The sequence below is a fragment of the Tetrao urogallus genome (assembly GCF_951394365.1).
Source record: "Tetrao urogallus genome assembly, chromosome: 7".
Classification (NCBI taxonomy): Eukaryota; Metazoa; Chordata; class Aves; order Galliformes; family Phasianidae; genus Tetrao; species Tetrao urogallus.
The window spans coordinates 27,361,935-27,389,493 of NC_136820.1; the positions used below are offsets into that span (position 1 = coordinate 27,361,935).

At 39.8% G+C, this 27,559-nt stretch overlaps 1 protein-coding gene across 1 annotated transcript; it reads right to left on the bottom strand.

Annotated features, from left to right (window-relative positions):
• Positions 1-1,266: 1,266 nt before the first annotated feature.
• Positions 1,267-27,224, bottom strand: SDHAF3 (succinate dehydrogenase complex assembly factor 3; the record flags this gene model as incomplete). The annotated part of the gene is made up of 2 exons (XM_079538239.1): positions 1,267-1,470; positions 27,042-27,224. 2 exons carry the CDS (start codon positions 27,222-27,224, stop codon positions 1,267-1,269), a joined length of 387 nt encoding a protein of 128 aa, XP_079394365.1.
• Between the last annotated feature and the right edge of the window lie 335 nt (positions 27,225-27,559).

Here is a 27,559-nt window from a genome sequence, read left to right on the forward strand (position 1 = left end):
GGATGCTCTTGCAGCACAAAAAGCAGAGCAGCCAGAGGAAGAAGTACTGCAGCAATTGCAAGCATACCTTGTGCTGGAGTCAAGAAGTTGACCTTTTAATAGAAATGAGCAACCTGCAACCTGAAATCCCAGTAAAGGCTTCAGAAATGGGAAGACAGATATGGGAGAGACAAGCAGTCTGCTCCCCAGATTTGCCCTGTCAAGAACCAGGCATGTAGCTCTGGCAAACAGCATGCTGTTAGAACCCCAGACAGGTGGAAATGTGCTTACATGTCAAAGCTGTTATTCCCAAAGAGGAAAGAAATTATATTGTCTCAAACACTCCATGGGTAACAGACAGCAAATGGTCCAAAAATAGAACAAAACTAATAATATAAAACTCAGTTTGGAATATGAAATGAAAGCTGTCTTTTGCATAGTAAGGGAGGTGTTTTCTTAGCAGACGAAGTAGGATTGTTATTTTTAGTTGCAACAGTGTATTACAATAGGCATGCATGGTCCTGATGACGGCTGACCCATTACCAAATATAACTGATGTTTGTTACACGGCATTATGAAATGGATAACTTTGGCAACTGAGCTGCTTATAAACTCTGCTCAGCATAAAATAACGAGTTGGATGGGACACAAAGCTTTTAAAGATTACTTGAACTCTAACAGAACAAAATCATGAACGGTTTTTAAAAAGATATGCATTGGTGAATAAAATAATTTCCTTCATAAACCAATGATTTCTTCAAAATCAATTTAATAATGAATTTTATCTTTTATTTTAAAGCACATTTCACAATGAAGCTGAAGAAGAATTAACAACAGTACGTTTCTAATACTGATCATTCCTTTCCATTGAAATGAATGCACTTCAGCACCATACTTTTGTTCTGTCTATTGAATCCACATCAGAAAAACAAATGTTAACTGTACCTTCCCCTTCACAGCAGAGGATGATGTAAAAATGGAAAGAAGTTTTGTTCCAAGTTGATTAAAATTAAAACCTTCTATTTTTAAAACATCAAATTAGTGTTACCAAATTCTTTAAGTCTCCCCCCCTTCCATTAGAAAAACAAAAACACTGCAATTAACATAAAATTGTCATAATGATTCCATTTTACCAGACATAATTGCATAAAAAGTCAGAGATACCACCTTCAGACAGGTTATGGCAGCAGCAGCAGCCATCATTCCACAGAAATCACATTCTACCCCAGCTGGAAAAGGAAGTTTCAAAATGGTTCTGTATGCATTAAGTCAAATGTTCAGAATCTTTCAGCTTTTGTGTTCGGAGTCTTCAGAAATAGTGATTTTTTGCTTAGGTTTGGTAGCCTCATCCATCAGCTCCTTCAGCTGCCCAATCTGCTCATCACGGAAGTCATTAAGCTTTTCTTCTGTGAGTTGGATTCCAAATACAGCCTTTTTTCTCGAGCTCTGTTTGTCGTCATTAATTTGTTGCCATATCAGCGCTGCATAGTTCTATGAAGAGAGGATATAAAGGTCACAAAAATGACACGTGCAGGATTCCTGTCAACTTCTTTTAACACCATTTTACCATACAATCATACTCTTACACAACCTGTGAAAATCCACCAACACCAAATGACAAAAACTGCATCTTGTTCAGAAAGAACCACACAATCACTGAAGGCACAAAGACCAGAGGGTCTTCTGAACATGAGAACTTCTCTTGGTCGTGTTCCTTTTGGACAGACTAAACTGCATTGCCCCAAGTGAACCTCCCCAATGATCTTCTGAAGGGAAGCACGCACCCCAGTCAGTGGGATCTTACCCACTGCGAAGTGTGATATACAGCTACCAAAACAGATAGAACAACATACACAGCGTATCTCAAATTGTTACTAACAGAGAAAAGCCATCAGTGTTAAAGAATCTCTGCCCTGGAAGCAGTGCCCTCAGCAAAGCATTCCACCATGTGCTGATATGTTGTTCTGTCACTTAAGATTCAGCTTGAATGCAGAAAATGCACCATCTTCTCACTGCACGTGAACTGTAATGCAGAACTCCAGATGAAGATCAGAAATAAGTTTAAAAACATAACAGGAGAGGAGAAGGAAGCTTACATTTGCTCTTTCAGGAATGTACCACAAAATCTGGTGATCACAATCTGTACCCAGCAATGAGAAGGAGCAGCATCTTTGCTTTTGCTTTAGCTTTCCTTAGAACTTACAGAGTGTAACTATTTACCAATAGCACCTCCTATAACAGCGGAGCCAAAACAAACCCCTGCTCAGCCTTCTCAAACAAGGAAAATCACTTCTTCCCTTCTTTTTTTTATTTTACACATAGCTACATCTTCCAAATACAACAAACCTTCTCTGGCAACTGTGATCCAAACCTCCGACAGATTTTCCAAGGGCATCTTATTCCAGTTACAGTTCACACTGTGCTCACAGTACGTGAGAGAGAAGAAACAAAGCTGGAGACAGACCAGCCTGCAGGCACAGCAGAGTCATGCTCAGCGTACATGAGGCAGCAGAGGAGAGCAGGAGAGCAGCTGAGCTCAACCATCAGGCTGCCTCAATACTGTGGCGTGAGATTGAATGACGTGGATTCTGTAGCTGTCTGCTACAGAAATTCAGAAAGTATTTACTGTAATCAATAACCACCTTTTTGTGGTTTTTTTTTCCAAGAAGGTCACTATCTGAAGTGAATACACAGCTTTTCCTCTGTTTTATCAGAATGGCACACAGGGATGGGTGACAGCCGAGGTTTTAGAATATCACTAATTAAGGAAAGGGTGTCAGCTTGTTGCTTACAAGGTTTAGAAGAAATCAAATACAAAAATAAAAGCCCCAACTGCCCAAACAAAAGCTCTGCTGCCTGACAGCCAGATGGACAGACTGCCATCCTGCCCAGTACACTCTGACAGGCTAGCGTTCACCTGATATGATATGAAATGTTGAGCAAAATGTATGATTTAATTATAAGGTAAAATAAAAATTAAATTCCCATCTGTACTGGGAAGAATGGCAACCATCTTCTCTGTCTTCTTTGGCGTCCTCCACAAAGGTAGGCTTAACATGTAGAACATTGTAAAGAGCTGATGCCTTCATCTCTTCCAAAATATCATCTTCACTTACAGCCATATTAATGACATCACACTGATCAAACAACAACATCACTGGGACAGAGCAGCGGCAGCTGCTCATTGCCCTGTTCAACGTCTCAGACAGCCATCAAGAAGTGATATCAAATGATTTTAAACCATTCCTCAAGATGATATCTAAAAACAAGCCTGGCCTGGCAGGTCACCCACATCACTCATTGGAAATTAACTCCAAATTGTAGCCTGTCAAATTCTTGTTCTGTTGCAAAATATTACACCTGCTGCCAGGGCTGTAGTGTGAAGAAACAATAATGCGAATGGACAGCACAGCAAGCAATGCCCTCAGCTTGGATTGCACAGAGACACTGGATTTATGTTTCTACATACATTCAGACAGATTTCTGTAGCTGACTTACTCTTTTTTTTTTTTTCCCCAAAAGATCTCTCTTCGCTTTGTTTTCTGTTAAGCTAATTAAGTATCAATTGCAGACAAAATATTCAGAGAAGTGGTGTTTAAATGGGGGATATAGCTCACGAAATTCCAAAGCATTAGGACTGTGGCCAAATCCAGAGTCTTCAGTACAGCAGAGATGTGGACCTGTTGGAGCACAGCCAGAGGAGGGCCACAGTGATTTGGGTCACTGATGTAACACAGCTCCTGCTGGGAGATGCTATTAGATTCACCACATAGCCATGGACATCATCAACATCTGAATGGCAGGAGATCAAACATTTCAGTTCTGATGCAACAAACACCACTTAGATTCAGAAGCTACAATGAGGCCTCTTCAGGAACACCATGCTCCATTTAACTAAAGCACTAGAAATAAGGTATCTTCATAAAACTATGGCTAAGCTATAAATTTATATACAAGAAAAAAAAAAAAAAAAACTAATGACAAGCTGATTTATGACAGAAGCCAATGTTTTTTCTTACATTTTCCTGATCTAGCATCTGATTCACTACTAATGCCATAGGTACACAGTCCATTGCCTAATACTGAATAGAAGAGGCAGAGCTGTGCAAAATTACAACAGCAAAGATAAGCAAGCCTTCTTTATGTCCAGTGTTCACACAGTTTTGCTGGAGGTACAGCTTAAATAAAATCCCAGTCCTCCTTGCATGCACACACAAACCTCTGCTGCTCAAATTAAGCAAACTGTGAACTCCAGCTCTTGGGTAGTGAGAGGATATGGAGCGGAGTCCCAGCACAGCTCATGGCACGCAATGCCAGATTAATTCACCTGATTCACGAGTTACATTCCATGAGAGCAATCTGGCTAAAAATACTTAAAGATCTACTTACCACCTTCAGAAAGCTTGCACAAGCCAGAAAATCTGCTGTTTCTTTTACATTTCAAATTTCAGACATTCTTGATGTTTTTTCTTAATAATAGAGAAGCTAAAGATAGAAAGTTACGCAGAAGTCAGTGTGTTAAATACATAAGTTTATTCAGAGGTTTGCTATGTACAGAAAAATGAAGACTTATAAAACAGACCTATTGCTTATAATTGTTTATTTATAATTATAAGACCAAGTCCAAGACAAGTCCAAGAGCAGGGAGCAGCTGAAGACATCTCATGCCCCCACTGAAGACATCTCATGCCCCAAAAGTAAATGCAGGTTGAACAAAATCCTGCATTTTCTAATTAACAGGCCAAACAGTAATTAAGGAGGAGCTGTAACCACAAGCTGCATGAAGAACAAATTTTACCACTTGCAATGGGATTTTGTAAAACTGATGAATGTTACGTGTCTAAGAGAAACTAAACATGCAGACCCGGGCTGTGTGGGCTGACACGGTTCTTCTTCAACTCATGATAACCTGACAAACCGTCCTTCAGACATGAGGGTCTCATCACTACATTCCTTTCTCTAACTGGCTTCAAACAACTTTCTTGCTTTCTTGTGCTAAAAAGAATGTGCTTATTAGTTGGACTATTTTTTGAAAGAAAAAAGACAAAAAAATACCTTTTATCCTTGAATGAATCTGTAATCCCTCCTCTGTAGTCTATTTCCTGTTTGGGAACCCTGCTGAGGTCAGACTCAGCAACACCCTCAAGTGAAACACGTGACCAACAAATTCTCAGTTCCTTTTCATCTTCAGAAAAGTTTGAATTACATGGCATTTTCACTTCTGAGGGTGAAAGACCACATCACCATTTCTAACGCAGAGGGCTAAAACAGATTTCAGCAGTACAAAGTCATTGGGTTGTGAAGACTGGAAACAACCAGAAAATGTCAAAAGTTTTCTAAAACTTCATCAGGAAAGAAAAGCCAAGAGAACTTTAAGAACATCGAGTTTTCCCAAGAGACTCAGGACTGATGCTAAACCAACCAAAACTTCAGGGCAGTGACCACAGTAACGCAGGGATGCACACACTGCAGCCACAATGAACTGGTACCATATGAGATTGGTTTTTTTGGTTGCTTGCTCGTTTGCAGATTGGAAGGAGAGAATGAAAAATTGTTCAGCTAAAATGGAGCCAGGTAATGTAATTATGTACTACTTAGTAATCAGCACGGAGAATTATTATTTGATCAGGAAGGTACAAATGGACTCCTTTTTTAACACAGTTTACTAATATTGTTAAACTGGAAGAAATGACATTTATTTAGAAAAATGTGAAAAAAAGTTCAAGAACCAATTCAGCTTTGCTTACGGCTTAAATTATACATTATTTTAATTTCCTTTTTCATATAAGACTTATGAGATGACAATATGAGGTAAAAGTGGAAAGTTTGTGGTTTGACCATCAAGATAAACACATATCAATTACCCCATTAGAGTATATCAGAGTGACTTAGCTGTCATTTGTGGAAGAACAAGCTGTGATTAATCATTTCTTTCTGGACGTACAATACCAACATAAGTTTTATGTATCAAAGCCAAAACTTCGCTCTCTAAAAGCTTTTTGCATCATCTGATAGCAGCCATGGTCTTTAAGATCATCTTATCTTATGTCAATAAGCTTCGTCTTACGTCTTAAAGAGAAAACTTGAGCTAATTCTAGTGAAGGAGAAAGGAATATTCAGCACTCAAGGACCAGGAGGATGATCCAAGGGCTGGAGCATCTCTCCTAAGAAGACCAGATGAAGGAACTGGGCTTGTTCAGCCTGAAAAAGACTGTGTGGAAACCTCACTGCAGCCTTCCAGTATTTAAAGGGCGTTTATAAACAGGAGGGAAATAAACTTTTTTACGTGGGCAGACAGTGATATGATGAGAGGGAATGGTTTTAAACTAAAGGAGGGGAGACTTAGATTAGATGTCACAGAAAAGATTTTTACTGAGAGAATGGTGAGATGTTGGAGCAGGCTGGCTGTGGATGCCTCATCTCTAGAGGTGTTTAAGGCCAGGCTGGATGAGGCCCCAGGCAATGTGATCCAGTATTTGATCTAGCAGTTGGCAGCCCTGCCTGTAGCAGGGTGGGGCTGGAACTTGATGATGCTCCAGGTCCCTTACAACCCAAGCCATTCTATGATTCCATGATTTTGCGACATGCTGGATAGAAGAACTCCTAAGGAGAAATAAATTGACCAATTCAGTTCTGAAAATAGATCAAACTGAAATGTAAACACAGCACAGGAAATGGAACAGGAAGAACAGACTGGAAGTAAGACCAAAGAGATGGTCAGAAAACTGAGTTCCAGTGGCTTGCCAAGCTCCTATGATACTCCTCTCTTCCTATGGACAGGCTGCAAAATTCAGTCTGTAAGTTTCCCTTAAAATAAGCCATAAAAGAATGAAAGGGGAAAATAAAGAAAAAAAAAAAAAAAGCCTTCTCTGAAGTACATACCAATGTTTAGAAAGCTCTTTAAATTGATGCTAGACACAAAAATACTTGGAAGAGAAATACATCAAAACCCCACTGAACTTAATAAACTGAAGAACAGAAGTCACACTTCTTTCATGAATACTGTTTCACATTTTTATACAAATCCTACTAAATCCTCAGCAATGTGAAAGATGCTTATTTATCCACCCAGATTTGATTTCACACTTCACACAGTGCATGGCAGCTCTCCTGCGATCCTGTGCACTTTCCTCTACTCCTGGTATTTTGTTTGGCAAGTCTTGTGCTACAGCCTCACAGAAGAGTCAAGGATTCCTCACAAGCTGTTCATTTAAAGTGGGGCAAGGGATAAGACCTGAAATGATAGCATCAATACATTTTTTTAGGAATGTAACTTGTTCAGTACACTAGTTACACTGCAATATTTCTATTTAAATATTAAGCTAGAAAATCTTGGCAAAGTGTTTTACTGCAGCTAACTCCAAGACAAATATCAGCAATAAGAATAGACATTTTAGGTTAAAGAAAACTACATTCTGTTTTAGAACTATAGTCACACAACCACAATTAAAGCACACAATAGAAACATCATCAATTCTTCAAAAAGAGGACAAGCACCTTAAATTTGCTGTTATTTCTTTGAGAATGTATCATATCACTACTCGATTTTCAAAGACAATGATTTCATATCTAGGTATTTGCAAAAGCAAAATAAAGCCTGTTTCCAAGACAACCACATCAGTTTCCAGACTGCTAGCTGCAGAAGATTAAATATCCCAATTGATGATACTACTGGAAGGCCTTCCATGCATGTTCTATTCAATTTATACTCAGTAAAGCATAAGCATACATACAGAAACTTGGTATCCTTATTTTTCCATTACTCACATTCCTGTATGCTTATTAGAGCCAAAACTTTAAGGTAGCAGAACAACAATAAAAAATCTCAAGTATAAACAAAAATTTCATCCGTAAATAGGTGCCTTGCTTTGATTTCAATGACACCACAAATAACATTTCTGCTGAGAGTGCACTGCATTTTTCACTGAAATGGACCCACACAAGAATAATGCGATTGAATGAATTAGGTAAAACCTTATGGGCAATATTTAATAAGCAGTCCAGAAGGTTATTATCTGAGGGACGTCGGATCTGTCCATCAGGATGGACAGAAGCTTCCCCAGTTTCAGCTGAACATATTCTATACTCTCTGTTCCAAAGCAAATTTAGCAACTGAAAATCATAGAATCATAGAATAGTAAGGTTGGAAAAAAAAACACTGAGATTATCTGGTCCAATCTCAACCCATCGCCACCATGCCCACTGACTATGGCCCTCAGTGCCACATCCACACGTTTCTTCAAAACCCCTGGGGACAGTGACTCCACCACCTCCCTCTAGTAACACTGGCTGAAATGTACACCCTGCAGTAGTACTTAAGGCAGACAAGCAATGGGCTGTGGAAGATTATGGGCCCACCTTTCCAACAAAATGGCACACACACATTGCAAGTGTGTTCCTCATGCAGCACAATGAAAGTGACTAGCTGTCCATAAAGAAAGCTTACATACAGGGGGACTCGTATTCTTTCAAGAATAAAAAACATATTGCCGCTGGGAAACACAGGTGAATCCTTTTTGGGTGTTACTTAAACAAGCATGTCATCTGGTCTAGGAATTTTTAAGTTCTACTCTGAAGAAATAACTCCATGCAGTTAACCAAAATCATCCAGTTAAAATGCAGTCCGTGTTGTTTCTAAATAGCAGCAATACATCGTTTCTATGAAAATAAATGCATGCTAATAAAATATTTTCCTTAAAGCAACTGACAACATACTGGTTTATATCTGTAAAACCGCACTGCAGTAAAGACAATTTATTCACACTACTGATGTGTACTTGTTAAAAGGCAAAAGGATTAACCCACTAGCCTCTGGGCAAGTTCTTTTCCAGTTCTTGCTGCTGAGCACCAAAGGATGCTAGATGACACTCACATTTAGATAAGGAATACACTTTGTACATACATAAACTTACTTCCATTAAATAAATTGTTTCCAAAATCTCCTATACTCCCTAATAGAACATACCACAGCTCTTCCTTCCTTTTTGTTTTACAGCTCTCAAAATTGCAATGGAAGGTCCTCTGCTCTGCTTTATTTTCTTAAATTATGGCAATATAACAAGCGTGCAGCCAGAAAGTCTTCTGATATAATAGTGCAGACAAAAAGGTCAGAGAAATTAAGTTGCCTTTCTAAACATAACCCTAATATTGTGCCGGGGCTTTTTCCTGTTTGGTTTTCTTTTCCTGTTTCTGGAGATCGAGAAACTCTGAAGCCTACAACTCTAACCTGGTTTTTAACTTGTTCTGAACTATTTCAGAAATTGCCAGAATTTTTCACTGAAGAAAGCAAATGCATCATCAGTGTATTTAAGAGCTGCTATAAAAGAGGATGCATCTCTACTATATCAAAACCTCCAGATTTGGGGAATAAAAAAAACCACTGTGATCATCTACAAGCCACTCTCTATCTTTCTATCTAAAGAGGATTTTTAAAGCATCTTTCACATTACAGCAAGTAAGGGCTGAGCTGTCACAGAAGAACAAAAGATTGGAAAGATGAAGTGCAAAAAGAGCGAGAAAATTTCACTGATCATGGAATCACAGAATATCCTGAATTGGAAGGGACACACAGGGATCACTGAGTCCAACTCCTGACCTGCTGAACAAGTTCCCAAATTTAAGAAAGTACCTGTAGAGAGAACTAATTTGAAAGCACCTCTGAGAAACTCCACAAAATATTCTCTACTGCTCTTGGGAAAATCAAATACATAACAAATTCAAGCCTGAACACACTGTCCTATAATCTCTGTACAACACATACTTCAAAATGAACTCATCCAAATCTTGTTTCATTGCTTCTTATTTGTTTCTGCTCATGTACAAGGTGTTCTTAACATGAGAGGTGGCTTTCTTTGAATTATTAAATGAGACAAAAAACAAGCTACGGAAACCAAGTAAGTCAAATAGGGTTGTATGTACTTTGAGATGAATGAACATTCAGCCAAGAAAACCTTAAGCTTTCACAAGAATAATTCAGACTGCCTGCTTACTCCAAAAAATTTTCACACACTTGGTATTGCTGAACTAGAACATAAGTTAATTTGCTTTACAATTTAAAAGATCTTTAAAAATAAGTGAAAACATCAAGGCAACATTTCACAAAAGCAAATATACCATGCTGAGATCGCTCTGACTGGCTTAGATCTGCTCTGTGGCTGCCAACCTCCCAGGTGCTTCAACAGCCACATGCTATGTTGTTCAGCTTTGGGTAAGATATTGACATTTGGAGCAGGAACAGCTTCCCTGAATAGATGATAGCAGAAATGGGAAGTGCAGCACATCAGTTCTACCTGTGAACTGAAATTCCCGAGATAAAGTACCTCTGCTCTGAGTTAAGCAGTACTATTTAATCATTTTGGTATGGCACATCTGCATCTGTTCAAATGCTCTCTCCACATTAATACGAAGATATTTTTTCATTAGTGTGAATGATAAGCTGCTGCATTTTTTTATCTGTGCCTTATTGGGAAGCATGTTCTTCTAGTGTGTACAATGACCTGGAAAAGAGGAGTTTTCAAACTGACTACATATCAAGGTCTAGAAAAATCTCTATCTGCCATCCACTGGGAATGTGAATAAAACTTGCTCAAGGTTTCTACCATTCAGAGAATATTTAAGCTATTGAGATATCTCAATTTGTGTTTCAAGACTTTTCAACATCAAGGAATTATCTCAGCTTACATTAGCATGGCTTTACAATGTCTCTGAAGCTGCTTAAAGCAATACAACACTGTTCTAACAATAAGAACTTGAAGTATTTTTGAGCTGCCTACATGTCAATGACTTTCACTTGCTAATCAAGAAAAAAAATGGAAAAGATCTTGTGCCCATCTGCTCACAAGTAGGCAGTTCCATCATAATCACAGTGACTTCTTGTCTCATTCTCCACTCAGTACAAAGGCCTTCAGAGACACCTATTTCACTTAAACTCCCAGCTAAGTGACTGCTTTTTAGTCACAGGATTCACTATAGAGTTAGACCAAGAAAGCTAACAGGAAAAACTCTCAAGTAAGTTACCTGAAGACACAAGTAAATAATCTTAAATAACATTTGCATTATCTACTACGCAGAGATGCTTACCCTTGAAACATACTAATGATAACTTAGGGTGTTTTAGTTAGTAGTGTTTTAATAAATCTAGTCTAAAAGGTCTAGTTTTTTTATGTTTTATTCAATTAAATATGATTTATGCTACAGAAAGTAAGCTATATTATTAGAAGTAAGCTGTACTAGCCCTATAAGGCTATTATACAGGTTTACATGCATACCTTTGTGCATCTTTTATTTTCTACAGAAGAGCAATGGGATTATCTGCATTCTACTGTATTCATTTATGAGAAAAATCCAAAACAGATCTGCTTGTAACTGCTTGTTATATCCATTGTAGGAGTGACTTCAAAGACCACAGTTATGCAAAAAAAAAACAAAAAACCTTTCCTTGCAGAATGCAGCACAGTGTTTTATTGCATTTGGTGCACGTAGAATTGGCCTGGGAAAGTTCTGCCACTGGTGCTATCAAGAATATCACACCTATCTGAAATATCATTAGGATCCCATCTTCCCTCCACAACACTGCCTACAAGCAGTCTATTCACAAATGAAAACAGTAAAGTGTCATTACTAAGGAAAAAAGAAATCTTTGGCGAGTAACTTAGTTAACATGTGCTTCTGATGGATGCATGGCTACAGCAAAGGCCCTAATCAGCAAATGGGGTGGCTAAATAGCACAAGGGGTCACAAGAAGTCATCTGACACAACTGAATAAGAACATCTGAAGGTGAAAAGAAAACATGAAGCCAAATTAATTCAAAGAGCTCATTTGCGCTATTATTTACAATTAAAACCATTAATGCTGTTGCATGCTTTCTGCTAGCCTTCTAAATAGATTCAGATGAAGCACTGTTTGATTCCAGTTTAGCTAATGCATCCTAAAACTGTAATGCTGTCAACTAACTGGAACTATGGTCATCAATATCACGGAATTGATTTTCAAACAAGAAGTCTATACAGACGTAGATGCTTAATTTAATCCTACCTTTATCTGTTGCTGTGCATTAGAAATGCATATGTGTGCAAATAAGTGCACAAACAAAACATGAAAAACAAAATGATAAAACTTAAGGATGGAGATAGCACCCACGTCCAGTATGACCCTACTTTCTAAGTCCTTGCCCACTGCCATAAAGGTTTTTCCAGCAAATGCTCAGCATATTAGCCTTCATTTCAGCCAGATATGTAATTTATATGACTGATGCTGGTTCCATAACACCAAATCTCACAAATTAAACTAAAGCATACTAAACATTGTCAAAAATTGCAGCCAACATCACATCTACACAGTTACATTACATACAAATTAAACAAATAACTGAGCGAAACCAGGCAGTGTGATTTTCAGTTCTTTGTGCTGTTATTCTTGGATGGCAAACAAGCAATGGGCTGTACCACAGGGGATGCTGACATGTATCTCCAGAGTTCACGCCTGCACTTCAGTACCAGCCCATCGTGAATGCAGATTTAAATTATGGCTTTCTGGCTTTTATCACTGTCATTAATTCTGCTTCAGATCCAGAAGCTCTGGGAATTTTCCAGTTAACACTGGAAAACTGTAAGTTAAATCTTTTCTCAGAAATCACAAGGAAAGGTCTAATATTATTACGGTTTGGATGTCAAAAGACCAAGTGTTCTACACATCACAGTAACACACTTTCAGTAAGCTCTTCAATAAAAAAGTAGGGATACAATTGTAACCTTGGAAAAACAAAATAACACCAATGCTGTGAAGTAAAAGCAGAAATGACTTGCTGCCACTACGTGCTTACATATTACGTGCAATAATCTCATTAAAGACATGAATATTCTTCTCAGGTAATGGCTAAACATGAATGATTTTACTTAAACAATTAAAAAAAATTGGAAGTTAACACTACTTTCCAAGAACTTCCCAACCTATTATCTAATTAATACAAGATATATCATTTAAATCCCAAATGGAAAAAAATGTATTAAAAGCAAGAAGAAACAAATTCTCAGCCCCCTCAAAGCAGCAGAACCTCAGGATTCTGCCAGAGTGTTTTTTCAGTCCGGTGCTTAAGAACATGCAAAAAAATTCCACATCATCTAAGAAAATGAACATTTTATCATTTCCCAATCAAAAGTAATGCAGCTGCTCATTTGAAAACCCAAACACAATGCAACAAAAACCAACACAAGCAGCTTTTTCTGTCACATGAGACAGCATCACAGCGGATGCCAGACTGGGAGAACTACAGGCTGGATCTCACTCGGGCCCTTTGCTCCAAGCAGCCTCGGCTGGATCTCACTTGGACTATCCAGTCAGAGCAGTTTGGGCATCCACTTCAACAGAATGCATGCACAGAGAGTCTGACAGAAGCAACCTCAGCAAAGCGGTGGCCAGAGCACGGGCTGCACCAGGAAGGGTTGAGAGGCCGCACTGCTCAGCCTTCAGAAGAGTAAGCCCAGGGCACGAGTGAGCAAAAAGGCGAATATTTACTTTCAGTTGATTTACTGAAGCCGAATCAGAATACCAGCTTTTTGTACGTATAATCTAGTTTTTACATTAAGTTTCCATCTAATTCTTCTGCAACAAACTCAAAACTTCATTGGCAGAGATTTTCAGTAAAGAAACAGAATGCATTTATCTTTTTTCTCACTAAAACAGCCATCAAAGCTTTGCTTGTCCAATACGCAAGAGGAAAGAAGAACAAAACCTCCTTTCCAGCTGAAATGCAACCCACATTTTGCAACAGCAGCCACAAAGTATCAGATGAACATTTACAAGGAATCAAGCACACCTTCAATAACCTCTAAAGTGTGTCAGGATTCTATCTAGCAAGCCAAAATGAAATAGCAAGAAAACTAGCAAGCATTTAACAGATGCCTTCCCTACCTCTGCCAGCAGCACTACAAACCGCAGCATGCTGGAAATGCATTATTTTGTCCAATATTCGCTGTACCAGAAACACAGAAATTGTTTAAGCATTGTTTGCCTCACTAACCTGAAAGCTCTTCAGATGAATCTGTTTCCTGGGGTCCTATTCCACAATCCAGGCAGACAACACCTTGTCATGATCAATTTTGCTCCTCCAGCTTCACTCACCACCCTCTGATCTGGCCACCTTCCAGCCTAAAGCATCTCAGTGTCCTGTCACCACAGCTGTGCCACCACCAACTCAGGGAAAAACAAGGTAGCGGTCACATTCTTGTTTGGATCAATTCATTAGTAAAATCTTATTTCAGATCTTGCCAGTTGAGATACTGGCAACCTCTGCTGTTTGATGAATACATCCCAGTATGTCTTAGCAGACAGGCCTACAACTTGGCCATCTTCTTCTCAACATGTCTCTGAAGGTTTTGTAAGGGTGTGTCTTACTAAAATTCACTGAGCCCTGTGTTTCTAAGTCATTGCCTTGTTACAGGTTTTCAGCAATCCTGACACAGGCACTTTTCTGCCACACAGAATCCCTCCAGTGACACTTCTCGAGTCCCAGGATTTCTAGTCTCCACCTTACTCAGTACAGAAGAAGAACAGAAACACCTTACTCTCTCTGCTGATACAGCTCCATTTTAAAAGATAAATATTTAACTGTTTACAGCACAGGCTGTTCTTATCAAGGGAAACAAAGACGGTATCAGGCAAACTGCCACCAACATTTCTAAGAAACAAGAGCCACCACAACTATTTTCCTCTAGCTGGTCAATTTGGGAAACTAGTCTCCTGTTTTGGAGTGGCATCTGCTGGAGACAGGCACCCCATTCACCAAGCTTAAAAAAATAATAATCAATGTTCACAGTTTTCACAAAGCAACATTCATTCCTTCTTGATCGAGAGCACAATGCTTTTTCTTAATGATGAAACTTCTTTCAGCTATAACAAAGGTAGTACTGCCCATGGACCCGACACTGCCCATTAAGTTTCTTTTCATCAATTAATCAGCAGCAGAAGCAGTGGGAAAAAAAAAAAAAAAAACACAGCTATACAAGATCTCCTTTCTTTAAACCACTAAGGACACAATATATATTCATTATTTCATTAAAACTCTTCACATCATGGCTCTCCAACTCTTACAGTAACTCACCGCAATGGCTGTTAAAAAGCTCAACAGTATGCTTCGCTGCCAACAACCAACTGAACTTAAAAATTCAAGAGGTCGAGCAAACAACTGGATATCATATTCTTCTGCCAGACACCTTCAAACGAATTCTACACATTAAAACAAATGCAAAACTACAGTAAATGAAGTAACTACACAGAGCAAGGCAAGAAATTTCAGCACAAAGAAGGACAAAGCAACATGCTGGTACCATGGCCTAAGGCTGACCTATGCTTTCCACATGATGCTTGAGGTGAAGCAAGACTTGAGGCGTCTTCATGGCTCCAGTGAGGACTCCCTCCCTGCTCCCACAGCAGCAGATGCCTGTGGCTGGAAAGCAGAGGGCTGCAGTGCATAGGAATTTCACTTCCGTGTGCACCCAATATGTAGATGAGGCATGCTCAGGAATAGGGACACACTGGGTCCTTTCATCAGACCAAGAACACTTGGTGGAAAACTTATTAGTGATCTACACAACAAATGAGAACTCAGAAAGAATGATTGGCACAGGAAAAAGAAATGAAAAACAAAATGCAACACAGTATGCCAAAAGCATGCATCTGTTATGGAAGAAGAAAGCATTTAGCTAATAAATGTGCCAGAGAAAGGCTTAAAGAGGAAGAACAGAAGAAAACCAATTACACTCAACTGTTTGATCACAAGACAATGAGTAAAACATTTTGAAGAACTCCATGAACTTTCCAGCTCCAGGAAAAAAAAGGGACTCTTACCACGTCAATGTCTGTCAGAAGCAGAGTTACACACCAGCAGCTATTAAGTTCCTCAAATTTGGTTAGGATTTTTTCCACTTCAATATAGCAGCAGCTTGTGCAGGGTGTTTATGTCAGATTAGTTTGCTGTAGCAGGTTTGACTCATCTACAGATCCAGCTGGGAGATGTAATCTGAGCAATGTGAGGGAGGTAGGAGCAGATTATGAGAGGTGTCTCCACGGAGTCCTCAAATGGAGAAAAACCAACAACGGGCTTCAGAAAAGCAAATTTCAGCACAATAAGGAGTCAGCAGGTAGAATGCCAGGGAAACACAAAGATGGACAAAAGAATGGTGTGCGTCTTCTCTTCTCTTACAAAGGATCAGAGGGTCACCACCAAACATGGCAAACTACCTGGGCAGCTACCAGCTTTTGCTGCTCCAGTAACAAACTACTCTGGTGCACATCAAAACCAGAAAACACCACTAAATAGATTATGGCCACAGAAGGTAGAAAATGCAGTATAATTTTTGAATTAAAAAGCCTTCACAAAATCTTCAGCAGTATTTTAATGAATTTATAGTTTTCAATAAATAACAATAATTCAAGCTGTGAAAATTCTAACTAATTTATATTAGAAAATTCAAAATCCTACTAGTTTTTAGTAGATAAACGTGCCTTATAAATTTAGGTATTTGCTGCCATCACGTGTACACTTCAAAAACTGCAATCTTATGAACGATAATCACTTCTGATGTATCACCAAAGTCTAAAATCAGCTATCAAACTACAAGTGAGGGCACTATTGACAGAAGTCAGAAGGTGACAGAGCCTGAAAGATTGCTAATGTAGTACAAATTCTTCCATCAAGACAGACTATACAGATGGTATTACTACACCTCATATAGCACACAAACTCAAGTCAATTACATAACTCATATGCCTTCCAACTGAAACTGAAAAAGGCAACTGAAACTGTGCAACTGAAAAAGGCAAAAGCTTGATTATGAGCTAAGTGGCATTTTGTGGTCTACAGAAAACAAACCAGTTGCTCTGATTTATTCTATGCAGATTTTAATACTACCGACACTATTCAGCACCTTCAGTCACGACAGTCATGGAGAGTTGTCTTAAGTTCCCACCCTTTCATCACCCTTCTCCCGCTTCAGATTCAGAAAAGAAAAATGTAGAAATTCAGAAAAGAATAAAGAAATAATATTGCAATGATGTAATCACCTGTTAATTTCCTCTAATTTATGGATAAGAATAATTCAGGAAGGAAAAAAAGCATAAAATCAGTGTATAAATTTTGTACCATTCAGGAAATCACATGTAACAAGGGAACGTGCATCTACTTTGGGAAATGGTTTTATACTAAAATAGGGGATAGTTAGACTGGATACAAAGGAAATGTTTTTTACAATAAAGATAGTGAGGCACTGGCACAGGTTGCCCAGAGAGGTGGGGGATGCCCCATCCCTGGAGACAGTTGAGGTCTGGCTGGTCCACGCTTTGGGCAATCTGATCTAGCTGTAGGTGTCCCTGTTCACTGCAGGGGAGTTGGACTAGGTGACCTTTAAGGGCCCCTTCCAACTCAAACGATTCTATGATTCTACTGCACTAGCCATTCTTGAAAGATGGGTAGAAGATCAACCCAGAGGTTTAGCCTGGTAAGGTAAAAAGTGCATTATGCACATTTGCCTTTGTCTGCTCTGTCTCTCACTAGTATCTCTGCAACAAGAAATGAGCATATTATCAGCACTCAAGCTCTCCACATATCACTAAGCCTAAAAATAAAAGTAAAGTCTGTTTGTAGTATTACTTGCAACTAACTTTTAGTATAATGAACAGTTCATTTGAAAAATCTCATTGACATTAACTTCTGGAAATGACCTTTAAAAATCAATGAATACAAATGTTGTCAGACGCTAAGATTAAATAAATGTTTCCATCATGTCCTTAAAAAAAAAAAAAAAAAAAAAAAAAAAAAAAGTGGTTTTTTAATTAGCAACTTCCAGACACAGAAATAAAAATGTTTTACCAGAAATTTGCTGCTCAGTGTAGGAGCGAGCTCAGTACGAATGGTAGAATATCAATTAGAAGACATAGAATCAGCTTCAGTCTTAAAACACACAAAGCTTTTGGCATTGTGAAAGACAGCAAAAACAAAACAAAGATTGATAAAGATGCTACAAAAGACAAGATTATGAAGTTGAAATCTAAGGTTTGGTGTCTTGGCAAAACTGACACTAACATTAGTAAACTGTATAAGGGAGCCTTGATGAGTCCAAACATATCAGCTACACATCTAGATGTGCTGCACAAGTTCAGGGCTCTGAAACTCCTCCCATCTGTACAGAACGACTTGTAGATACCTCGTATGATGCTGAAATGTGAAAAAGCAATTCTGAAAGAAATATTTAGATATGCTCCTGATTCCATTTTAATTCACAGAAGAAATATCAATTTTGTGCCTGCGTACAGAACAGAAAAGCATATCCGTACAGTACATGCAATTACAGCACTCGTGATATTACTGCAGTAATTACAAAATATAGTACTTGACAGCACTTGTGGTAAGTTGGCAGTGTTTATACAATGTTGACAGTGGAAATGCATTGAAAACATAGTAACACCTACCACGCTTATAGACACTACAATCTGGCAGTATTCAAACAAGTGCCAAACAAATGCTAGAAGGAATGTATCAATTAAACATAAACAATCAGAAATTCTTATAAATTTGCAAATATGGTTTAAACCTGGTTTTCTGTTCAACCTGCTACAGTCTTAAAATACAAGTCCAAAAGACTGGTGGATGTGTTATTGAGGTATTTTCTCCATCTGCAAACTTAACCTGGTAAGGATTTCTAGACCTGTATCAAATCAAACCTTTTGAAATGTCTGTCACAGAACATTGATGAAGTAGAATCAGATTAATTTGCAGCAATTAAATAAACTGCTAGAGTCAAAGAGTACTATCTGAATGCATACCATTAATATAATTGACCCTTAATTATTATAACTTCAATATAAAAAAAAGAAATCTGGAGGCTCTCAGAGTTACGTGCTGTAAAAGTACATAATTTGCATCCTTAGGCTTTTTATTTCCTAAGTTTCAACCACATACACAAGTATTACAACGCTTCACATACCACAGTTATGAATACACTGTGCTTCCTTTGGTTTAGACTGAATTTAATACCACCACTAGATGGAAACCTGAATTACCTTTTAAAATCACAATTCTGCAAACATCCCATTCCTGTGCATGTTGCTACAGCATCTGATTTTGCCATGTTCTTACTCAGACATCTAATCACAAGCTGGCTGACACAAAGCTGGATTCATCAAAAAAGTTTCCACAAGCAGGCAGCCACAGAACTTCCTCTGAAGCATACGAATCTGCAAGCATTAACATAAAGATCCTTGTTCATCTCCCAGGCAAGTGCTATTGAATGCAAGGAGTGAACTGTTACGCATATTAGAGATTCAACCTGTTATACAGCAATCTCAGCTTCTCTATCAAAGTTATAATTAATAAAACTTCCCATACAGCTCAGGCTTAATTAATCCCACACAAAATATCAAAGGCACTGCCTATACTTCATGAATGCATACAATGACCAAATTATCTAAAATTTATAAAACTATTTGCACACCACATATTTATACTAAGTTCTACCACTTCAGTGGCATTTACTCCACAGTTTACAATAACCTGAGGGACTGGCAGCCACGACCATCTGCTGTGTCCCCACTAATTCACACAGTGCTTCTTGCTGTATCAAAACAGTTGCAAATAAAGCAGCAGACTGCTTTATTCTATCACATCTATCAGGACAGCCACTGCACCAGCTACATGCACAGACACAACAACACATATCATCACAGAACTACAGAATGGTTTGAGATCTTAATGATCATCTAGTTCCAACATCCTGCTGTAGACAGGGCTGCCACTCATCAGCTCAGGCTGCCTAGAGCCCCATCCAACCTGGACTTGAACACATCCAGGGATGGGGATCCACAGCTTCAATGGCAGCCTGTGCCAGTGCCACATCATCTTCTGAGTGAAAAATTTCTTCCTAACGTCTAATCTAAATCTCCCCCCTCTTCTAGCTTAAAGACATTCTCCCTTGTCCTATTATTATTAGACTGCGTAAAAAGTCAGTCTTCCTTCTGTTTATAAGCTCCCTTTAAGTACTGGAAGGCTGCACTGAGGTTTCTCTGGAGCCTTCTCTTCTCCAGGCTAAACAAGCTCAGTTCCCTCAGCCGTTTTTCACAGGAGATCTGCTCCAGCCCTCTGATAGTTTTTGTGTCCCTCCTCTGGATCCACTTCAACATCTATGCTATGCACACCAGGCCTGGACACAGTACTCAGTACTGTGACACGTATATGTGACTCAGTACTGTCAGACACATACACAGTATGGGACCTTGCAAGGGCAGAGCAGAGGTGAACAATCACATCCCTCTCCCTGCTGACCACTTCTCCTTTGATGTGGCCCGGATACAGTTGGCCTTCCAGGCTGCAATTGCACACTACTGGCTCATGTTCAGCTTTTCATCCACAAGAACCCCTCAATTCCTGCTCAGTAGGGCTGCTCCCAATGAGTTCTTCTCCCTGAGTCTGTACTCACGCCTGCGAGTACAAAATCTTGAACTTGCCCTTGTTGAATCTCATTCAGTTCATGTTGGCCCACATCTCAAGTTTGTCCAGATCCCTCTGAATGGCATCTGGATGGCTTCCTTCTGCCATACCAGCTGCACCACTCAACTTCATGTCATCAGCAAACTTGCTGAAGATGCACTCAATCCCACTATCATTGCCACTGTTAAAGACGTTGAAGAGCACCAGTTCCAAGACTGACCCCTGAGGGACACCACTAGTGAATGGTCTCCACCTGGACATGGAGCCTTTGACAACAACCTTCTGGCTATGATCATATAACCAATTCCTTGTCCATTGAATAGTTCACTCTTCAAATCTATATCTTTTCAACTTAGAGATAAGGTTTTGGTGTGGGACCATGTCAAAAGCCTTGCACAAGTCCAGGTGGATGACATCAGTTGCTCTTTCTTTGTCCACTGATGCTGTCACTTTGTCCAAGAAGGCCACCAAAATGCTCAGGCAAGATCTGCCCTTGGTGAAGCCATGCCATCTGTCTCAGATCATCTCCTCATCATGTATGTGCCTCCACATAGCTACCAGGAGGATCTGTTCCACGCCCTTCCCAGGCACAGATGTGAGGCTCACCAGTCTGTAGTGCCCCAGGTCTTACTTTCTCTGTTTCTTAAAAATGGGAGCCATGTTTCCCTTTTTCCAGTCACCAGGGACTTCACTCAACAGTTATGACTTTTACAAAAATGATGGAGAGTGGCTTGGCAACCACATTTGCCAGTTCCTTCAGGACCCTGAGATGCATGTTATCTGGTTGCATAACTGGCATGGTAACATGATATAAGCATTAAGAATACCAATGTCAAAGCTTATGAATTTGGAAAATACATATCAAGGTCTAAAACAAAATCTCAGTTTTGCCTTTAAGTCTTACTTTCCATTAAGTCCAGACCACACTATTACTGAAATAGGAAAAAAAAAAAAAAAAAAAAAAAAAAAAGAAAAAAAAAGTGGTATATTTCCATACAAGTTAAACTGAGTGGCTTAATCAAATGGTGTACCACACCAACCCAGAGCCACAAACACACAAGGAACCGCTGGCGTCAGAGTGGGCAAAGGAATCTGGTGGAGAAGACACTGTTCTCTAGCTGACAAGTACTCCGTGCTCATTCCCATGAGGTGCAGACCCCACACATGCCAGGCCGCTCCTCCGCATCAGAAAACCCCCAGGCTGTTGGAGCCTTAGCAGAAGAGAAGCGGGCTCCCACTCCTGCTTCTAATCCTACACTTGAAGGAGCACTGGAAGGATGGGAGTGAAGCCAAGGAATTTCATTACCAAGAAATGCTGTTATAGCGATTCATTTTGGTTCTTTGGCTATTTGGTTTTCTTGTTGCTTTTTTTTGCTCTTTGGTTGTTGGGTTTTTTGTTGTTTTTTGTTTGTTTCTTTTTTGTGTGTGTGTGTGTGTGTTGTTGCTGTTCTTCTTTTTTTTCTTTCATTTTTATTTTTTGTCAGAGGGATTTTTGGACACAATAGCTGGTTCAGGGAGCTCACCAAACCCTGGGTGCCCCAAGGAAAAGCTGCCATCTTATACAGGCAGACTTCAGATCTGGCTCCAGAACAGGTCACCCCACGCACAAGGTCAGGGCAGCAGGATGATTCCCTGCATCTGGCCATGTTCAAATCCCACATGCTCTTTCATTTATCAGCCATAAGTATTCAGCTTTCAGAGAAGTGAGAAATTCCTTCCTGCTTCTTGAGAGATATCAAAGAAAATAAAGGAAACTGCCTCCAATTCAGTGCTTACAAATTAAGACTCAGTGGCTACCCTAAGTAGCAGCTAAATGTGTAAGTCTCAATAGGAATTTATTCTTAATAAGAAAGTTTTCACCCAGATAGTCATAAAAAACACTAAAAGCAAATTCCAATGTATCCGGTAATGTTACAATGAAATATTACTCTTAAATCCTATTTCCCAATTTTCATAAAAGTCATAAAATGGCAAAAACCTTAAAGTCATATTTCACTTCCAAAAATACGTACTTCTTTGTCAGGCAAAGAGAAGATCACTCATATAATGTACTTTACAGAAACTTACAGCATAATACAGAAAGTTAGCAGCAGTTGCAGACTTACACAGCCCATACACTTGCTGAAAAGGCAACCCACATTCCACTCCTGTTCCAGTCTGATTCCAGTACTGGCAACAGCTTCCTCGTCTGCCCAGTCAATTTGTTTGGTCATTTGCTCTTCAAATTCTCATTTCAATTTCTCAGTGTGCTTTTGATTGCAAGAAGCTTAAAAATAAATCAAAAAGGGGGAAGGAAGATCATACTAGCCAAAAGAAATAAGAAGGAAAACATTTGTTATACCCAGTCACCAGCAGAAGGAGATGCATCGTGACAGCTGTGCCCTGAGAGATATTATGGGTCCATGCCATAAATCATTCCAGCAAATCAAACACTGCAAGTGCCAGGCAAAACTGAAAACAAATTTGATGAATGATAATTACTTTTATCATTTCTGATATCACGTTAACTAGAAAAATTAGCCATTCTTGAGAGGCTAAGGGACCAGTTCCCCAGATAGAGAGATACAGTTTCATCTTAATTTTGCCAATATAATGCCCAGCCATATTAACAGGAATGAAAAATAGTCACCTTTCTTCTCAGTGTACAACAGCAGATGCCAGCTCCCCAATCAGTCTCAGTTAATTTGAAAGCTTATAAAAAGACTTTCTGAGTGAAAAAAGGCCAAAGCATTTCAAAGACAATTTATTCTATCTCTCTGATGTGAGAAAATGTCATGTAATTCTGCAGAATGATTCTGCTCATCTCAAGATAGTCCAGATCTTCCAATCTACCAAGGTCAGACTTTTTAAACAAGGTAAGTATGAAATTACCTATTTCAAAATTAAAAGAAGAATTATGTAAACGATGTAAAACAAATACTTAAATTACCTAGCTGAATATTCTACATTATGTCATTTGTAACCTGGAATGAAGTAATCAATATTACCTTAATATTACCTATTCTTATGTAAGCGTTCTCATCAGCTACCATATGATTTAGAAGACTGTTGAACTAATTCACTTACCATATCTGTCAGCATTAATTCAATACCATTCCAAGGTAATAATCACTATCAATCTAATTATATCAGCCACCTCTTGTAAGTGAGTACCAATTATTTTAATTAAAATATTAAATATTTAGAAAATAGGAAGGAGCATACGTTAATAATTGATATACTTAATTTGAATCTACCTGAACAGCCATAATTCCTGAACAACAAAGCGTGCTTTCTTTGCAACTCCCTTTAATATTTCCCAATGGGTCTCAAGAAGCAAAGCATTAATCCAACAGAAATGACAGGAAAAACACAATTTTTATGTTGTTCTACTTTTATACAAATTTGCATATAGCTGCAGAGTATTTCTACCAGTTCTGATTCACTAAAGAACTCTTCCAAGAATATTCAAAGCGCACTTTATCTATTTTATGAACTCAAGTCAGTCTGGATTTGCCATAAAATGGCATTTTCCACCAGCACAAATTGTGATAGAACAATAAATTTCCCCGTTTCTCTATAAACCAAAGAGTTCTTTTCCCATCTCTGTTAATGCAAACTGATACTGCAGCAGTATTAGGGCAGTACAGGAATTCTTCCAGAATCATCCACATACTGAGACAATACTATCTGGGGGTCTTTTCAACACTTTTTTCAATTTCTGTTTAAACTTAATCTAAGAAATCTCTCTTCAGTGTTCTACTTGTGCTTCTGTGTACTGTAAGTATGTTCAAAATGACTGCACCCATTGAGAATTAGAAGCTCCATCCTATTTCTTCGCTGAGATTTGGGTTCTTCCTTACTGCAGTGTAACAGAACCTAATATTAAAGAACTGTAGCAATTTTAAAAGCTATAGTGGCTTGAACACCCTGTAAAAATAAAATTCCTCTAATGGTTGTTCTTAATGCATTTAAAAGATTACAGTTTTTCACACCATGTTTCAAGAGAAATAAAGGGGATTTGCACAGTTTATTTTCCCAGGTAAACAAACCATGTGTTCAGTTCTCTTGAAACAGCATCATGATTTAAAATAGCATGGTGAAAAAACATTGGAAGCAACCCTAATGACTGATTAAAATGCTAGGCAGTTTGCTAAATAGTAAATTTGTAAATACAGATCAAATAAGAGGACAACAACCTTACAAACACAGACTATGTGTTCAAACCAATGACCTTCAACACATCCCATATCTTACTAGGAGCTCAGCTCCATTTCTGTTTTGTAAAACAGCATATTCAGGCACTTTCCCACACACAAGGTCTGACCCTATCCATAAAGCACTGTAGAAGTTTTAACAAGAATTATAGAATCATTAAGGTTGGAAAAGACCACTGAGATCATCTAGCCTAACCATCAGCCCACCAGCACCATTAGCATCTTGCTAATCTTGCTCTTGGCTAATCCAAGTCTTCTACAGAATACCTCAGCTACCTGGTTCAGGCCTTCAGGGGCCGCAAACCACAGCACGCTGTGAGAGGCACAGTCCCAAAGGCCAGAAATGCGAAGGTCTGACTTAGAAATTCCACCCTTGAAACAGATAATAATCTGGGGGAGAAAAATCCCGGAAAGAAACAAAAGATTAAAGGAAAGATGAGAAGAGCCACATTAACCACTTGCTAATACATCCCAGCATCTTGTTAGAAGAAAGGTGTATTTGCAAAGTTCTTAGTGCTCACGCACTCAAAACAGTTATTAAATTAGTTTCATTTCTTTGAACATATCATAACTAATAGCAATGCATGCCAGGTTTCAAAATTCACATTCCTTTCCTCATAATTTAATTTTTCCCAGTTTTCTCTGTAATCTACTTCTAAAACATTTTTAAACTGAGAAAGGTGTTCACTATTTGTTCACTTCACAGAAATGGCTAAAAATATCTCAGTGTAAACACCGTTTTCCTATTAAAAAATATTGTAAGGAAGATTTTACCACTGAAAATAGTAACCTGCAACTTGTCTTTTTAGCTCATGCTAAGACTGGAAACATCAAAGCAGAAACATTTGAGCACTACCAAATAAATAAAAAATAAAAATAAAAAAATAAAAAAAAATAAAAGCAAAAGTCAGAAAAACAAACATTTCAGTGAGTATGAAAATTAACTAGAGGCTTAATTGTCTATAAAATCCTAGAATCTTTTGAGTTGGAAGGGACCCTTAAATGTCACCTAGTCCAACTCCCCTGCAATGAACAGGGAAACCTATAGCTAGATCAGAGCCCCGTCCAGTCTGATCTTGACTGTCTCCAAGGATAGGGCATCCACCACCTCTCTGGGCAACCTGTGCTAGTGCCTCACTATCCTTACCGTGAAAAAACTTACTCTTATGTCCAATCCAAATCTTCCCTCTTTTAGTCTGAAACCATCTCCCCTTATGCTATCATAACAGACCTTGCTAAAGAGCCTATCCTCTTCTTATCTTCCCTTTAGATACTAAAACCCACGCTCAGGCCTCCCCAGAGCCTTCTGATCTCCAGGATGAACAGCCCCAGCTCTCTCAGCCTGTCCTTATAGGATAGGCATTCTCTCCCCAGGATCATTTCTGTGGCCATCCTCTGGGTCCACTCCAATAGGTCAATGTCTCTCCTGTACTCAGGACTCCACATCTGGATGCAGTACTACGGGTGAAGTCTCACAGCTCAGAGCAGAGGGGCAGGAGCACCTCCCCTGCCCTGCTGTCCATGCTTCTTTTAACAGCCCAGGATATGGTTGGCTTTCTGGTCTGCAAAGGCACGCTACTGGTTCATATAGGTATGTCTTTCATCATTGTTTGGATGCTCTAACTGAAAGCTTTTTTCCTTTATGGAGTATCTGTCACATTTCCCTGTTGTGTGGCCTTTTTTGGGCTTACTGATCTGCCAGCATCTGACTGGCACCCAGCCACCTAAAGAGTCCCTCCCCTCCGGCACTTGTGAAATGTCACAGAATCACAGAATACTCCAAGTTGGAAAGGATCCATAAGTATCATTGAGTCCAGGTCCTGGTCCCACACACGAGCACCCAAAATCCAAACCCTGTGCCTGAGAGCTTTGTGCACTGTTCGAACTCCATCAGGCCTGCTGCCCTAGGAACTGCTCTGTAAAGGCAACAATACCACTCAAAAATGAAAAACAAGTTCATGTGGAAGCTATTTACACATGTATATTTAGTTAATCGTAATTATACAACCAGCTACACGTGTAGCTATATGTACATACATATTTATGTAACATACATGCAAATGACACCCCATAATTTCACATCTGTTTTACACACACAGATAGCTAATTATATAACTGTTACATATAGATGCGCGCACAGTTGTGGTCACACGCCTACAAGGCAACGACAGACCCCCAGCGCTGCCCTGGGCTGCCAGCGGGGCAAGGGAGCGGGGTGCCCCGCCACAAGCACGGGCTGCGGTAGCGCGGGGACAACCGGGCCGGGCACGGCCAGCGAGCGCCGCCCGGGCTGACAGCGTGCCCAGGCGGCCCGACCCGCCGCAGCTTCCCCCGCCACCCGCGGGGCCGGGCCGGGCAGCCACTGAACGCCGCTTCACTGGGCACTTGCCTCCCATTCCCGCAGGAAGCGCCGTGCCTCTGCGGGCCCCGCGGCCTTGTGCTTCTTGAACTCCTCCTTGACGTAGCGGTCACCCAGCTCCCGCAGGGCGGGCGGCAGCGCCCGGTGCAGCAGCAGGATCCGCCGGTAGAGGCTCCGTGCGCCGCCCGCCCCCGGCCCAATTGCGCCCGGCATGGCGGCGGCGCCGGAGCTGTCAGGCGGGGCCCCGGGGCTGCGCTCCGCCCTCGGCGGAAGAGGCCCGGCGCGGGGCGGCCGCGGAAAGCCCCGGGGTGGCCTCCGCGGGTGGAGGGGCGTGCAGTCCGCCGCTGCAACCTCAGAGCTAACTGAAAGATAGAGCGTATTCCGAGGGCGTTGTGAAATCCTTCTTGAAGTGGCAGGCACGGGGCACTAACCACTACCCTAGCTGAAGGGTGGTGGTTATGTTGCAGTGAATAGTAAAGAAATGTTTCCACAGTCCACTCTGAACCGCCGTGGTGCAGCTTTGTCCAGTTCTCTCTTTTAGCTCTGTT